The sequence below is a fragment of the Tamandua tetradactyla genome, chromosome 13 (genome assembly GCF_023851605.1).
Source record: "Tamandua tetradactyla isolate mTamTet1 chromosome 13, mTamTet1.pri, whole genome shotgun sequence".
NCBI classification, from domain to species: domain Eukaryota; kingdom Metazoa; phylum Chordata; class Mammalia; order Pilosa; family Myrmecophagidae; genus Tamandua; species Tamandua tetradactyla.
Genome location: NC_135339.1, coordinates 76,100,984 through 76,119,267, shown reverse-complemented (window position 1 = coordinate 76,119,267; position 18,284 = coordinate 76,100,984). Strand labels below are relative to the sequence as shown.

Here is an 18,284-nt window from a genome sequence, read left to right as displayed (position 1 = left end):
GTTGGATCTTGTTTTTTTATCATGTGTGACAGTCTCTGACTTTTGATTAGATTATTTAATCCATTTAATGTTACTATTGATAGAATTGGGTTTACATCTGCCATTTTACTTTTTGTTTTCTATAATTTTTATGTCTTTTTTGTTCCTCCTTTATTACTTTCTTTTGCATTAACAGACTATTTTCTAATGTAACATTTTACTTTCCTTAATTATTTTTTCACTATAAGTTTTTTTAGTTATTTCCTTAATGGTTGCTCTAGGGCATACCGCATCATCTTAAGTTATCAGAATTGGCTTCAAACTTATGTTAATCTTATTCCAATGGATACAGAAATATTGCTGACATTTAATTTTTAGTTCTATGGTTAAATATATTTATTTCATTCTTTGCTTTACTTAAATTGCTTATATTCATTTGAGGAATTGGTGATCTGCTCCGTGTAGCTTATAAATATAATGTGGAAATAATTTTCTTTACAGTTAGAATCAAGAATAGAGGAACTCAATAAAGAAGTTAAAGCTTCCAGAGATAAACTAGTAGCTCAAGATATTGCTGGTAAAAATGCAATTCAACAGTTACACAAAGAGATGGCCCATCGGATTGAACAGGTATTTTTCATGTCACTGTCATTATTAACTTTGCTGTGGTGACTCTTGTTTATTAAAGTAAATTCATCCTGTTAGGGCATTTTGGATCTGAGTGGTGTATTGAGGATAGGTGATTTTATTTATGTAAAAATTAACCTTTTAAAAATACTTGATACTTTGTCCCCCTTTATCTGTACTTTTCCCTGCTTACCCTAAACCCTTTCCATCTCATTCCTTGTCCCATGACTAATTATTGATATTTTGGTTATATATTTGCCACATATGCATATACAAGTCACACATGCTTATATGTGTATATTCTTATAATTCCCTATTTAATTGGGATCTTATTGTACATCTTTTTTGTAGCCTGCTTTTTTTTCTATTTAATATGCCTTTGGTAATCTTTTTGAGTTGGTACTTATAAATCTCAGAGGAGGTAATTTTAAGCAATGCTTCTGTATTACTTTCCCAGAATCCTTAAGATTTGGTCCTTGCAGTCTTCATTTCTATATCCCCAAAAACTAGCACAAAGCATGACCAACAATTGGTCCTCACAGTGAATTGTAGTATATGTGTTAATTAACTTATACTGTGAGTAGGAAGGATCCCATCCATTTTGTTCTGGAGCTACTACTATAGGAGGCTTCCTGGAAGACTTTTAGGAAACAGGTTATCTTCCACCTTCATTTCTATGATTATTTACAATATGCTGGCTGCTTAATTTAGAAATGTTATGTATTTAAAATCCATATTATCAGTTCTCAAACCTTTTCTTATAATTGAAGGGAATTAAAGTGTCTAAGACTTTAAGAGGTTATCAGATTCAGTGGACCCAACATAGGTGATCATCAGAATCCTAGTGAGCTTTTTTTTTAGAAGACTCTCTGAAGTTTATTTTATTTATAATAAAAACAAAATAGTGGTTGTGCATGATAAAGATTCAAACAGTAAAATTTTATTTCTTTCCAAACATTTTCTTCTGTTTCTCTCCTCTCCGGAGGCAGCTACTAATCCCAGCTTCCACTGTATCCTTACAAAAATGTTTACTACATAGACAAGCAATAATATAACTCTTCCTCTCCCCCCCCCCCTTTTTTTTATTTTAAAAATGGCACCATGCCATGTACCTTGCATTGGGCTTAAGATCTTCTCTCTGGTCTCTTTCCCTATGGCCTAGTACTGATAAATGTCCTTAGGGCAATATGTGTTTGAATCCTAGCATACCATTCTTGATTCTTCCTTCTTCTTAGGGTTTTTGTGTGTTTGTTTGTTTGTTTTTGCTCTGGGGATTTCCCATACTTTTCTTTTAAATTTTTTAAAAATTTTATTTTTTTTTGAGAAATTATGCATAAAATATAGAGTTCCCATATTGACATGTTACATTATTGTGGTTCATTTGTTACAATTCATGAAAGAACATTTTTATTCCCATACCTTTATATGAGCTCAACTGTACATTAAAAGGATGTTTGTCATTTTTCATTTAATATTTTTGGTGTTTTGCGTAGGCAGGATTTATCTGCCGTATTGCCAGAAGCACAACTACTTATACTTTTATCTTAATTTTAGCCTGCTGTTGAATCTTGTTGATTATCTTATTCATTCTTTATGTTCATCTAAGTCAATTATAAAACATCTTAAATTGGTCAAATGCCAAAATATTTACTGGCCTCGCTTCTTTATCCAGTCCATAAGTGGATTGACTTCCTATAGTAGCTTAAGTAATATTTATTTTATTATTTCTTTTAATACTCCCAGCAACTTTATGAAGTAGGTGCTCCCATTACCTGATATGGGACCTAGGATTGTGAACTTTTTTTTTTTAACATTTTTATTTGTTATAAATATAATATATGTACAAAGAGAAGGAAAAAAAGCAATAATTTCAGAGCACACTTCAACAAGTAGTTACAGAACAGTTTTCAGAATTATGGGTTACCATTCCAGTATTTCAGGTTTTTCCTTCTAGCTGCCCCAAAACACTGGAGGCTAGAAGAAATATCAATATAGTGATTCAGCAGTCATACTTGTTTGTTAAATCCTGTTTCTCTGTTATAACTCCTCCTCCTTTGATCCTTCTCCCAATCTATAGGGATTGTTAGGCAATGTCCATTCTTTCTTTTTCATGTTGGGAAGGAATGTTGACACTAAAGGATAGGGTGATATAATTAGGTGATAATCTTGGAGAAGCTGGTCCCTCTGGGTATTAGAATTTATCTGTCCTAGGAATCCTCTGGGAATTATAGGTTCCAGGAAAAGAAATTTTTAACTCTAATTGAGGCCTGATCTCTTTTTCGGTTACTTTAACTGTTATAAATAGCTATGCTGTCTTTCAAGGCCGCAGCACTCTATTTCTGGGCCTCAGGTGTCAAAGAGTTCCTCAGAGTTCCAGGGAAACACCAGCATACACATATAATTCAGTGTCTCAGAATCTAAAAATATACTTACAATTTCAAACTAAGTATGTCTGCTATAAGAGCTTACAATCTAGGCTCTAGTTTTACTATAAGTATTTTCTGAACGAGATCTAAGCATATTTGTTCTTTTGCTTCTGCCCTGTTTTGCATAAAACATTGTCTCCAAGGTTTGTTCAGTTCATTGTGTGCCTCTTTCTTTTTTGTAGCCACAACGTATTTCATCATAAATGTATTGCAGTTCACCATTCTGCTTCTCAGCCCTGGTCCCCTTCAGCTCCCTCTGTCTATTGGGGATCAAGGATAATGCCCAAAATAAACGATGTCTTACAGTGTCCTCACTTGGTTGTGTAGTCAGTAGCACCCTAATTTTAGCCAGTTTTCATTGATCCATAGTGACAGTCGAAAAATACAACATCACTAAGTATCAAATCAAAACTATTCCTACCTCCTAATTAGTTGCCCCTGTTGATATCTTCCTGTTAACTATTGGCCATAGCTTGCATTTTTAGTTTTTCCCTGTACCCCTCTTCTATTGACTCTGACCAATATCAAACTTTTGAAATAGTTCATGCGAGAATTTATTTATAATTATAGATTTAATCAGTGGGCTATATGGTATTATACATCCCCTTTCAATCATATTCACCATCAATATGACAATGTTACTTATAACCCCACTAATTAGTTATAATTACTTTTATCCATTCCCTTGCACTTAACATTAACCTTATTGGGTAGTCTTTCCCCTGTCTCTAGCTTTTTTTTTTTTAATTTATTTATTAATTAAAAAATTAACAAATGAAATAAAAATTAAAATAGATAATCAGTAATTCACAATATCATCACTTAGTTGCATATTCATCATTTCTTAGAACATTTGCATCCATTCAGAAAAAGAAATAAAAAGACAATAGAAAAAGAAATAAAACGAAAACAGAAAAAAAAAATTATACCTACCATACCCTTACCACTGGCTTTCACTGGTCACTATGTCTCTAGCTTTTATGTACCTCTAGGTCTGCTATATTTTACAGTGTAACCTTGGAGATTACATTTGCCAGAATTATAATGGCAAAATCATGCAGTATCTGTTCTTTTGTGTCTGACTTATTTCACTTAGCATTATGTACTCAAGGTTCATCCACATTGTCTTTTGCTTTGGAACCTCATTTCGTCTTACTGCTACATAATATTCCATTGTATGTATACACCACATTTTGTTTATCTACTGCTCTGTTAATGGGCCCTTGGATTGTTTCTGTCTTTTGGCAATTGTGAATAGTGCCGCCATGAACATCGGTGTACAAATGTCTGTTCATGTCACTCCTTTCAACTTTTCTGGGTATATACTGAATATTGGTATTGCCAGGTCATAGGACAACTCAGTATTTAGTTTTCTGAGGAATCACCAATCTGTTTTCCACAATGGCTGTACCATTATGCATTCCCACCAATGTGAATAAGTGTTCCAGTTTTTTCACATCCTCCAACATTTGTAGTTTTCTGTTTGTTTAATATAAATCATTCTTATAGGTGTGCAGTGATATCTCATTGTCATCTTGATTTGCATTTCCTTTATAATGATGAGCATCTCTTCCTGTGCTTTTTAGCCATGTGTATTTGCTCTTCAGAAAAGTGTCTATTCATATCCTTTGCTCATTTTATAATTGGGTTGTTTGTCCTTTTGTTGTTGAGTTGTATAATTTCTTTATGTACACAGGATATCAAGCCTTTATTTGATATGCATTTTCTTACTATTTTCTCCCATTGAATTGGCTACTTCTTCAACTTTTTGACAGTCCTTTGAGGCACAAAAGTTTTTGATTTTAAGGAGTTCCCATTTATCTAATTTTCCTTTCATTGCATGTGCTTTGGGTGTGAAGTTTATAAAGATACCTTCTATTATTAAGTCTTGAAGATGTTTCCCTGTATTTTCTTCGAGGAATTTTGTGGTTCTGGGTCTTATATTTAGGTCTTTAATCCATTTTGAATTAATTTTTGTAAAGAGTGTAAGATCGAGGTCCTCTTTCATTCTTTTGGCTATTGATGCAGGATGGTGAACTTTTAATAAGTTCCTCAGGTTTTTTGTTTGCAGTGGATCTGCACATGACCCATTGAGTAATAAGGCTACTGGGAGTACCATGTATGCTTTAGTTAAGAATATTCTCATCTATTGTAGTTGTCTTTTTTCTGGTCTTCCTGCTTCCCATTTGTCAACTTCAGTGAAGCTTTTTGGTGCTTCCAACTGTCTTTCTACAGTACACACTTAATAAAACGTTCTGATTTATAAATCCTTTGATTTCCCATTGTCTAAAGGATAAAATCTCAATTTTTTAACTTGACAGGAAAAGCTCTTTATATAATCTCTGCCTCTCTGTTTTTATAAACTTCTCTTCCTCACTCCAGTCAATGCATGTCAGATTTAAGTCTTACGAAATGATGATTAGCTATCCCCTAAATATACTATACTGTTTCCTACCTTTAGGCCTTTGTACATGATTTTCACTCTCCCTTGAATTCCCTTCCTTGGCTAATGCTAATGCCTTGTATTCTGCTGAATTCCTACTTATCTGCTGACATGTAGCTTACATCCTTCTCACTTAAAAACTTTGGTATTTTTGTGTTTCCAAAAGATTTCATACATTTATCCATTAGAATTTATCATATTGTATTTTAATCTTTATTTATATTTTATTCTCACTCATCCAAGCCAGAAGCTGTGATGTATTCTTTTCTCCAAAGGCTAATAAAATATTTGAGTATTAAATGAATTATCATGAAACCATACATTTCATGATTTTGACATTGAGCCATTGTCTTTTTCTAAGTACAATTATTCAGTTACCTAAAAGTCTAGCTAATTCTGTTACCTAGTTACAGCATAATTTTCTCAGTCTTTCTCCACACAGCACATTTTCAAATTCTCATGGATCTATTATAACCCTAATATAAATTTTTCCTTAATATTTCTCAAAAATTATGATGCTATTTTATTGGGGAAAAATTCCAATTGTGTGACTTTAAAAAGTATTCATATGCATATATATAGCAAGTATTCTTAGTTTTATTAGATATATTTATCAGTAGTGAGTTGTACCAGAACTTTCTGGTGTTTTTTTTGTCAGTTAGTTTTCATCAGCACATAAGGAGCTTTCTTTACATTCTTCTAATGGTGGTTACCTTCAATTCAGTTGTAGTATCAGCATCTACTAAATGCTGCTGAAAAATCTCTAAGGTTCTATCTTCTGTAAAATACATATATATTGCTCTGTCACATTTATAAACTGATTTGACTTAAAAGAAGGGCTATCTGTAGAAATTTACGTCGTGTGAAATTTCAGAATATGAAGCAGTAGCTTATACTCAGAGAATTTAAATAATCATAGATATTTCACATTTAATCCAACTAGATATTTCTTTTTTTCACTTTAAAAATTTTTATTGATATATATTATTTGTTCGCATACCGTGTAATCATCCAAAGTGTACAATCACTGGTTCACAATATCACCATAGGTATTTCTTACTAAGTGTGAAATACTCCAGAAAGCTTTTCATATATAGTAAATTAAATGATCACTAATTAGCATATGGTTGTCTACTTGGAGGGAGATCCTAAGATTAAGATCTTAGAAATTGTCAGCCAATACAGTCAAGGACCTATAAACAGATGGCAGACTTTAACTGGATAATTTGAAGATAATTGAGTAAAAGAACTATACAAGAATGTGGGTAAGGTTTATGGGAATTGACAAGTGAAAATTCAGGTTTCTGGGGCTGCTGGGGGAGCCATTATCACCCTTTGGTCTAAAGAAGCAAGGAGAGGGAGCAAGTAGTGCTACCAAGAGAGTGCACTTGTATAGAAAGAGCTCCTAACATGAGTGACTCTGGAGGAGCTAGGCTTACCCTCCAGATCTTCTGCCTGGTACCTCCCATTGGCTGAACCCAACTGGAAATTTGAGGGCAAGGGAATTTGTTAATATGGTCCATAATGGCCATCCTCCCAGGGCATAGGGTGAGGTGTGTAAAGTGGATCCGGGGGAGTAAACAGAGGATAACAAGCATGTTAGTCAAAGTAGGAGGAATAGAAAAGGTTAGAAACAATTATTAATGATATTAACTTCCTGTTTATTGTATCATTTTTCTATAATTTTTTTTATTTTAAAATTAAATGGCACAAATCCTAAAAATGCTGTACAGAAACTAAAAAATGCATTGGTAATATAATGGGAAAATATTATTTTGATTTATTTTTGTTTCTATTATTTGAACAAATGTTTTTGTTAATACTAGGTAATATTTTTTTTCAAAGGCCAATAAAAAATGTGAAGAGGCACGCCAGGAAAAAGAAGCAATGGTAATGAAGTATGTAAGAGGTGAGAAGGAATCTTTAGACCTTCGAAAGGAAAAAGAGATACTTGAGAGAAAACTTAGAGATGCAAATAAGGAATGTGAGAAAAACACTAACAAAATTAAGCAGCTTTCTCAGGAGAAAGGAAGGTTGCACCAGCTGTATGAAACAAAGGTATAATTTGTGCTATTGTAACGTTTTGAAATTTGTTCCCTTTTCTCTTCCTTATTTAATCAAGTAATCATAATATCATGATTTGAATACTTTTAACCATAAACTTGTTTTTATTAGTTTACCTTCCAAGAACATGAATATTTTAGTAATTCCAATATCTCATTACCTGTCTGCAAAAAAGTTTTTCTGGAAAAGGATGAGGTAATGACAGACAGATGTTGCTTAGTAGGTAACTTTTTCTTGACAGATTTTTTTAAGCTTTCTTTTAAAATCTGATGTTGGAGAAATCAGTATATGTCTCAAGGGAAGCTATATTTTGATAAAATGTATATGTAGTAGTGTAAAACGTGAAGAGTTTTGGAGTCAGCATAATTTGACTAGAATCTTATCGGACCACTTATTCACAATAAGATAGAATTCAGATTTTTCTTAAGGGAAAATGTGCCTTTTAGGGGCTGTCCAAGGCAGTTTAATTACTGAACTATTCAGAACCCTTGCTGTTAATAAGCAGCCTCATGGCATGGTCATGTTCCAGTGAATTATCATTTTTTGGTGATGAAGATGAACTTTTTTTCCATTAGGTTTTAGACCAGGAATGTTGCTGTTGCTCTCAGGAATTATCCTATAGCTCAGATGCAGCTTCATTCAGTGTTTTAACATGATTACTTTACAATTAGGTATTATTGTGCTGTCCATTTTTGAGTTTTTGTATCTAGTCCTGTTGCACAGTCTGTATAAATCTGTATCTAATCCTGTTGCACAGTCTGTATAAGTCCTGTTGCACAGTCTGCATAAATCAGTTTTATGGCCCGTGGGACATAGAATCTTATCGGACCACTTATTCACAATAGGATAGAATTCAGATTTTTCTTAAGGGAAAATGTGCCTTTTAGGCGCTGTCCAAGGCAGTTTAATTACTGAACTATTCAGAACCCTTGCTGTTAATAAGCAGCCTCATGGCATGGTCATGTTCCAGTGAATTATCATTTTTTGGTGATGAAGATGAACTTTTTTTTCCATTAGGTTTTAGACCAGGAATGTTGCTGTTGCTCTCAGGAATTATGGCAAACAAATATAATTCATATTTCATCTTTAATGGAAAGAATCATTGAGCTATGCTTATGCTTGCAACACATCCAGTTGGTAAAATGTAAATGCTAATCATCTCCATGTCTATTATTTGAATTTAGTGATTTTCTTGCCCTTTTATGACTGGAACTTTAAATCAGGTTTTTTTTTTTATTAATTAAAAAAAGAAATTAACACAACATTTAGAAATCATTCCATTCTACATATGCAATCAGTAATTCTTAACATCATCACATAGATGCATGATCATCATTTCTTAGTACATTTGCATCAATTTAGGAAAAGAACTAGCAAAACAACAGAAAAAGATATAGAATGTTAGTATAGAGAAAAAATAAAAATAATGATAATAGTAAAAAAAAAAAAGACACAAACAAACAGACAAACAAACAAAAAAAACCCTATAGCTCAGATGTAGCTTCATTCAGTGTTTAACATGATTACTTTACAATTAGGTATTATTGTGCTGTCCATTTTTGAGTTTTTGTATCTAGTCCTGTTGCACAGTCTATAAATCTGTATCTAGTCCTGTTGCACAGTCTGTATAAGTCCTGTTGCACAGTCTGCATAAATCAGTTTTATGGCCCGTGAGACATAGTGTGCCTGCTCCTGATTAAGTATTATTGCGTTGATTATTTTGAGGGGATATAGAAGATTCATAAATAACTGATTGTTTAAATGAAAAATATGACACTGTGATACTGTTTTAGGAGGTTGAAACTGCTAGACTCATCAGGGAAATAGACAAGTTAAAGGAAGATATCAACTCTCACATTATTAAAGTGAAATGGGCACAAAACAAATTAAAAGCTGAAATGGATTCACACAAGGTGAGTACTATAATGCAGCAAAGTAATTATTAGAGTCAGTTTTAAGAGCAATTGCTGTAGAAGTTAATGAGGTATGAAACCTAAGGAAGTGATTCATGGAGGGTAGGTTAGGCCTGAATATTTGGTGATTATAAAAGAAGGCATTTTCTTGCATGTTTTACATATTCAATTGAATGAAAAGTTATATTTGATCATTGATTGTTTACAGCCCTCAAATTAACCCTGTTCTTTAAGCCTTTTTTTTAATTTAAAAATTTTTTTAAACATAGCATACAAGCATGAACATTCTTACCATATGATCATTCCATTCTTGATATAGAATCAATAACTCACAATATCATCACATAGTTGTATATTCATCACCACGATCCCCTCTCAGAGCATTTTTAAGCATGCTATATTTTATATTAAACATTGCCAGAAATTTGTGGGGGTTAGAAGCAGAATATGGGTTATTAAAATTGAAAGCAAGCTCTGGCAATTTTTTAAAGATCAAAGATGCAAAGATTCTTCTAATCAAGATATTAAATTCTTGATTACAAATATAATAAAGATTTCAAGAATAAAACGTTTCCTTATTTATTAATTATGAATATTTCATTGGTTTTTTGGCTAATGAATATAATTTTATTAAAATATGTATATAATAAAGAGTAATTATAAAAGCTAGCAGCTGATGCCATAGTTTTAAACACTAACTGAACTGGTATTAGGTACAATAAATATCTGAAGAAACGGAATATGAAGAAAAAGAACGATTCTGAAATATGACCTAAGCAGAAGAGCAGTGCTTTGGAAATAATAATTTATAAGTCTTCAAAAATAGGCTCAGTGATATTCTTTAAAACCATAATCATGGATTATCTCATTAAATAATTACAAATTAATAGAACTTCAGTAACATGTAAATATTTATATGTATATTATTATCAGAGAAAACTGTAGTTAGAGATGTCTGTGTTGACAATGATGAAAGGTAGGTGTGAGAGAGCAGCTTTCTCTCAAGTCTTCTACTATCTACTTCATCAGTGCATGTGTATAAGGAAACTAGAGACAGGGAAAGAACTGTCAAAAAGGAGTAGGTGGAACAATCCCTGGACTCACATATTGTTAGGAGCCCTTTAGAATTTTCTCCTTACTTTGGGTTGGCAAGAAATTAAAATTCCAAATCCATCATACTATACCATGGTGATAATTTTTAACCACCTGAGTTGCTTCAAGATGTGAACATAATACTTGATTATATCTAATGTCTGTTGAATTTTCCTCATCCTTAAAGACAGGATCTGGAAACCGATTAGAATTATAACACTGAAAAAATTAAAAACTGTTAGAGACCTCCTGTGAGCCACATGTGTTCAGAGAATGGGTGATAACTCAAATAGTTAACCAGATCCTCTGTAAGTAGGATAGAGGAAAGGTTTAAAGCTAACTTCTATAAGGTTATGTTTTGTGGATTGCTAGAAAATGAAATAGCAAGGCTGTTGACCTGGTATGTGGAAATTAGAAATTAACCAGTTCTCCTGCCCATATTACCCTTCCTCCTCCCTTTTTTTCTCTCCTTTCTCTCTTCTCCTTTCCTCTCTTTCTTTCTTGCTTTGCCCCTCTTTCTCTGTTTTTCTTTTTTTTCCCTCCTTACTTCCTTAGTTAAAAAAAAAGGAGTACTCTTATAGATCTTACGGTCAATTTTTTTTGACAGGACAGGCAAGTCACCAGGCCATGTGACAGTGGCAATAGGGGACATACAGGAGGGCAATGAGAACATGTAGGAGAGGTATTTAATCCCAAGTTGCTGAAGAGAAGAAAGATCAAGCTGCAAGAATGAATAGGTATTAATCAGTTAAAGGGCTAAAGGGTAATAGGAACAGGAAAAGAGAGGGAGACTGTGGGAGTGAGGCATTGGTGTGAGACATTCCTATACGACTGGGGGCACGTAGAGAGGGTGAAAAACAAGGCTTAAGAGGAAGGAAAGGATCAGCTCATAGAGGCCTTGTAAATCATTTAAAGGGTTTGGATTAAAAAAAAAAAAAGTAACCAGTTCTTTTCAAGTAACAGTATTTGTTAGGCATCAAGTGTTTAGTGGATCTCCTCTGTGTGCAGCACTGTATTAGATAATATGGAGAATAAAAAAGCCATGGAAAACACAGTCATTGTTTTCAAAGAGTACCAGGGATGGGATCCTTGTTACTTATTTTATATGTTTACACTCTGGATCAAAGGATACAAGATTAATCATTATCTGGACAGTGTAGATTACTTCTTGAGATGTAGACAAGTGACCTGAAACTCTCAGGATGTTTTTCTGTAGGTACCCTTTCCAATTTCTGGTCTCTGCCTACCAAATCTTAGGTACTAACCTGGAGTGCTAGAGGTTACTGGAGTTCTAGAGGTTACTGGATCCATTGTGATGCTTTGCTTCTGATCAGACCTGAAGGACCAGTTTTGTTTTTTTTTTAATTTTATTTTTTAAAATACCAAAAAAACACCTAACAAACGCAAACATTCCTATTTTGATCATTCCATTTTACATATATAATCACTAATTCACAATATCATCACATAGTTACATATTCATCATCATGATAATTTCTTGGAACATTTGCATCTATTCAGAAAAAGAAATAAAATGAAAACAGAAAAAAATTTTATACATACCATACCTCTTACCTCTCCCTTTCATTGATCACTAGCATTTCAAACTAAATTTATTTTAACATTTGTTCCCCCTATTATTTATTTTTATTCCATATGTTCTACTTATCTGTTGACAAGTTAGATAAAAGGAGCATCAGACACAAGGTTTTCACAGTCACACAGTCACGTTGTGAAAGCTATATCATTATTGAATCATCTTCAAGAAACATGGCTACTGGAACACAGCTCTACATTTTCAGGTACTTCCCTCCAGCCTCTTCATTGCATCTTGAATAACAAGGTGATATCTACTTAATGCATAAGGTTAACCTCCAGGATAATCTCTCGACTCTGTTTGGAATCTCTCAGCCATTGACACTTGATCTCATTTCACTCTTCCACCTTTTCATCAAGAAGGTTTTCTCAATCCCTTAATACTGAGTCTCAGCTCATTCTAGGATTTCTGACCCATGTTGCCAGGAAGGTCCATACCCCTGGGAGTCATGTCCCATGTAGACAGGGGGAGGGTGGTGAGTTTGCTTGTTGTATTGGCTGGAGAGAGAGAGGCCACATCTGAGCAACAAAAGAGATTCTCTTGGGGGTGACTCTTAGGCCTAATTTTAAGTAGGCTTGACCTATTCTTTGTGGGGTTAAGTTTCATATGAACAAACCCCAAGATTGGGGGCTCAGCCTATAGCTTTGGTTGTCCACACTGCTTGTGAGAATATCAAGAATTCAACTTGGGGAAGTTGAATTTTCCCCCTTTCTCACCATTCCCCAAAGGGGACTTTGCAGATACTTTTTTATTCACTGTTCAAATCACTCTGGGATTTATCAGGGCATCACTCTGGACAAACCAACAAAATCTCATGTCCTACTCAAGGTTCCATGTACTTATGATGTTCAGTTAAGCTGTCTACATAAGTTATATTAGGAAATGCACTAGTCAAAATATAAATTTTGTACCTAATAAACATTTTTGCTTTAGTCTCACACATAAGTTGAAATTTTAAAATGTTAATTACCATCTATTTTCAGCACCCTGCAGTAATGACATTCCTTTGTTCTTGCTCATGCAAAAACATTTTTTTAATTTGTACATTTAGTCACTCTAGGCATTCCTAAATTATACCACCTCAGTCTTTATCGTCTTTCTTTCTGATTTCATTTGTGCCCCCAGCCTTTCTCCCTCTATCATTCTCACATTCAACTTCATTCAGTGTTTTAGCATAATTGTATTACAGTTAGGTAGTATTGTGCTGTCCATTTCTGAGTTTTTACATTCAGTCCTGTTGCACAATCTGTATCCCTTCAGCTCCAGTTACCCTATTTCTATCTCCTGATGGTCTCTGTTGCCAACAAAATTCTCTAAGTTTATTCACTAATGTCAGTTCATATCAGTGAGACCATATAGTATTTGTCCTTTTGTTTCTGGCTAATCTTACTCAGCATAATGTCTGTAAGGTCCATCCATGTTGTTACATACTTCATAACTTTATTCTGTCTTACAGCTGCATAATATTCCATTGTATGTATATACCACAGTTTATTAAGCCACTCCTCTTTTGGTGGACATTTTGGCTATTTCCATCTCTTTGCAATTGTAAGTAATGCTGCTATAAACATTGGTGTGCGGATGTCCGTTTGTATCTTTGCCCTCATGTCCTCTGAGTAAATACCTAGCAATAGTATGGCTGGGTCATATGGCCATTCTATATTTAGCTTTTTGAGGAACCGCCAAACTGCATTCCACAGTGGTTGTACTATATTACATTCCCACCAACAGTGGATAAGTGTGTCTCTTTCTCCAATCCTCTCCAGCACTTGTCATTTTCTGTTTTATTCATAATGGCCATTCTGGTGGGTGTGAGATGATAGCTCATTGTGGTTTTGATTTGCATTTCTCTAATAGTCAGGGAAGTTGAGCATCTCTTCATGTGCATTTTGGCCATTTGTATTTCCTCATCTGAGAAGTGTCTGTTCAAGTTTTTTGCCCATCTTGTGATTGAGTTGGCTGTCTTTTTGTTGTTGAGTTGAACAATCTCTTTATAAATTCTGGATACTAGACCTTTACCTGATATGTCATTTCCAAGTATTGCCTCCCATTGTGTAGGCTGTCTTTTTACTTTCTTGATGAAGTTCTTTGATGCACAAAAGTGTTTAATTTTGAGGAGTTCCCATATTTATTTCTTTCTTACATGCTCTTGCTTTCGGTGTAAGGTCTAGAAAACCGCCTCCAAGTATAAGATTTATAAGATATTTCCCTACATTTTGTTCTAACAGTTCTGTGGTCTTAGATCTAATGTTTAAGTCTTTGATCCATTTTGAGTTAACTTTTGTATAGGGTGTGAGATATGGGTCCTCTTTCATTCTTTTGCAAATGGATATCCAGTTCTCTAGGCACCATTTATTGAAGAGACTGTTCTGTCCCAGGTGAGTTGGCTTGACTGCCTTATCAAAAATCAATTGTCCATAGATGAGAGGGTCTATATCTGAACACTCTATTCGATTCCATTGGTCAGTGTATCTATCTTTATGCTAGTACCATGCTGTTTTCACTGTAGCTTCATAATATGCCTTAAAGTCAGGTAGCGTGAGACCTCCGACTTCATTTTTTTTTCGCAGGATGCTTTTAGCTATTCAGGACACCCTGCCCTTCCAGGTAAATTTGGTTATTGGTTTTTCTATTTCTGAAAAGTAGGTTTTTGGGATTTTAATTGGTATTGCATTGAATCTTTAAATCAGTTTAGTTAGAATTGACATCTTAACTATATTTAGTCTTCCAATCCATGAATACAGTATGCCCTTCCATCTATTTAGGTCTTCTGTGATTTCTTTTAACAATTTCTTGTAGTTTTCTTTATATAGATCTATTGTCTCTTTGGTTAACTTTATTCCTAAATATTTTATTCTTTTGGTTGCAATTGTAAATGGAATACTTTTCTTGATTTTCCCCTCAGATTGTTCATTACTAGTGAATAGAAACAGTACAGATTTTTGAGTGTTGATCTTGTAACCTGCCACTTTGCTGTACTCATTTATTAGCTCTAGTAGTTTTGCTGTGGATTTTTCGTGGTTTTTGACATATAGTATCATATCATCTGCAAGCAGTGAGAGTTTTACTTCTTCCTTTCCAATTTTGATGCCTTTTATTTCTTTTTCTTGTCTAATTGCTCTGGCTGGAACTTCCAACACAATGTTGAATAACAGTGGTGATAGTGGACATCCTTGTCTTGTTCCTGATCTTAGGGGGAACGTTTTCAGTTTTTCCCCATTGAGGATGATGTTAGCTATGGGTTTTCATATATTTCCTTTATCATTTTGAGGGAGTTCCCTTCTATTCCTATCCTTTGAAGTGTTTTCAGTAGGAAAGGATGTTGAATTTTGTCAAATGCCTTTTCTGCATCAGTTGAGATGATCATGTGGTTTTTCTGCTTTGATTTGTTGATATGGTATATTACATTGATTGATTTTCTTATGTTGAACCATCCTTTCATACCTGGGATGACTCCTACTTGATCATGATGTATAATTCTTTTAATGTGTTGCTGGATCCTATTTCCTAGAATTTTGTTGAGGATTTTTGCATCTATATTCATTAGAGAGATTGTCTGTGGTTTTCTTTTTTTGTAATATCTTTGTCTGGCTTTGGTATGAGGGTGATTTTGGCTTTGTAGAATGAATTAGGTAGCTTCCCCTCCTCTTCAATTTTTTTGAAGAGTTTGAGCAGGATTGGTACTAATTCTTTCTGAAATGTTTGGTAGAATTCACATGTGAAGCCATCTGGCCCTGAACTTTTCTTGGGGGAGCTTCTTAATGACTGATTCAATTTCTTTACTTGTGATTGGTTTGTTGAGGTCGTCTGTTTCTTCTCGACTCAAAGTTGGTTGTTCATGCCTTTCTAGGAAGTTGTCCGTTTCATCCACACTGTTGTATTTATTAACATAAAGTTGTTCATAGTATCCTGTCATTACTTCCTTTATTTCTGTGGCATCAGTGATTATGTCTCCTCTTCCATTTCTGATCTTATTTATTTGCATCCTCTCTCTTCTTCTTTTTGTCAGTCTTGCTAATTGTCCATCAATCTTATTGATTTTCTCATAAAACCAGTTTCTGGTTTTGTTGATTTTCTCAATTGTTTTCGTGTTCTCAATTTCATTTATTTCTGGTCTAATCATCATTATTTCTTTCCTTTTGCTGCTTTGGGGTTAGTTTACTGTTCTTTCTCTAGTTCTTGCAAGTGGACAGTTAATTCCTTGATTTTTGCCCTTTCTTCTTTTTTGATATAGGCATTTAGGGCAATAAATTTCCCTCTTAGCACTGCCTTTGCTGCATCCCATAAGTTTTGATATGTTGTGTTTTCATTTTCATTTGCCTCGAGATATTTACTGATTTCTTTTGTAATTTCTTCCTTGACCCACTGGTTATTTAAGAGTGTGTTGTTGAACCTCCACATATTTGTGAATTTTCTAGCACTCTGTCTATTATTGGTTTCCAACTTCATTCCTTTATGATCTGAGAAAGTGTTTTGTATGATTTCAATCTTTTTAAATTTATTGAGACTTGCTTTTATGGTCTATCCTTGAGAATGATCCATGAGCACTTGAGAAAAAGGTGTATCCTGCTTTTGTGGGTGTAATGTTCTATAAGTGTCTGTTAAGTCTAGCTCATTTATTTTATCATTCAAATTCTCTGTTTCTTTATTGATCCTCTGTCTAGATGTTCTGTCCATTGATGAGAGTGGTGAATTGAAGTCTCCAACTATTATGGTAGATGTTTCTATTTCTATTTTCAGTATTTGCTGCATATATTTTGGAGCATTCTGGCTTGGTGCATAAATATTTATGATTGTTATGTTTTCTTACTGAATTGTTCCTTTTATTAGTACATAGTATCCTTCTCTGTCTCTTTTAACTGTTTTACATTTGAAGTCTAATTTGTTGGATATTAGTATAGCTACTCCTGCTCTTTTCTGTTTGTTGTTTGCATGAAATTTCTTTTCCCAACCTTTCGCTTTCAACCTATGTTCATCCTTGGGTCTAAGATGTGTTTCCTGTAGATAGCATATAGATGGGTCCTGTTTTTTAATCCATTCTGCCAGTCTGTGTCTTTTGATTGGGGAGTTTAATCCATTAACATTGAGTGTTATTACTGTATGGGTAGTATTTCTTCTACCATTTTGCCTTTTGGATATTATATGTCATATCTACTGTTCCTTCTTTTTACCTTTACTCATAGTCTCCCTTTCTACACTCTTCGCCATACCTCTGTCTTCTGTCTTTTTGTATTTGTCGCTAGTGCTCCTTTTAGTATTTCTTGCAGAGCTAGTCTCTTGGTCACAAATTCTCTCAGTGATTTTTTTGTCTAAAAATGTTTTAATTTCTCTCTCATTTTTGAAGCACAATTTTGCTGGATATAGAATTCTTGGTTGGCAGTTTTTCTCTTTTTTGTAGTTTAAATATATCATCCCACTGTCTTCTCACCTTCATGGTTTCTGCTGAGAAATCTATGCATAGTCTTATTGGGCTTCCCTTATATGTGATGGATTGCTTTTCTCTTGCTGCTTTCAGGATTCTATCTTTCTCTTTGACCTCTGACATTCTGATTAGTAAGTGTCTTGGAGTATGTCTGTTTGGATCTATTCTCTTTGGGGTACACTGCACTTCTTGGATCTGTAGTTTTAAGTCTTTCATAAGAGTTGGGAAATTTTCAGTGATAATTTCCTCCATTACTTTTTTTCCTCCTTTTCCCTTCTCTTCTCCTTCTGGGATACCCACAACATGTATATTCGTGTGCTTCATATTGTCATTCAATTCCCTAAGTCCCTGCTCTTATTTTTCCATTATTTTCCTTATATTTTCTTTTGCTTGTCGGATTTCAGACATTTTGTCCTCCAGTTCTCTGATCCTATCTTCTGCCTCTCAAAATCTACCATTGTAGGTTTCCATTGTTTTTTTCATCTCTTCTACTGTTTCTTTCATTCCATAAGTTCTGTGATTTGTTTTTTTCAGACTTTCGATTTCTTTTTGTTCATTCCTTGCCTTCTTTATATCCTCCCTCAGTTCATTGATTTAATTTTTGGTGCGGTTTTCCTTGTCTGTTTGTATATTCTGAATTAATTGTTTCAACTCCTGTATCTCATTTGAATTGTTGGTTTGTTCCTTTGAGTGGGCCATATGTTCAATTTTCCTAGTGTGA

General features: G+C 34.0%; 1 protein-coding gene across 1 annotated transcript in view; it reads left to right on the top strand.

Moving 5' to 3' along the window:
* The window catches only part of CCDC186 (coiled-coil domain containing 186), a 49,527-nt gene that overhangs the window by 14,690 nt on the left and 16,553 nt on the right, over positions 1 to 18,284 (top strand). Inside the window, exons 4-6 of the mRNA XM_077126091.1 lie at positions 481 to 609; positions 7,321 to 7,533; positions 9,333 to 9,452. Of these exons, the coding sequence (XP_076982206.1) occupies positions 481 to 609; positions 7,321 to 7,533; positions 9,333 to 9,452 (462 nt within the window). The remainder of the gene's footprint in view (positions 1 to 480; positions 610 to 7,320; positions 7,534 to 9,332; positions 9,453 to 18,284) is intronic.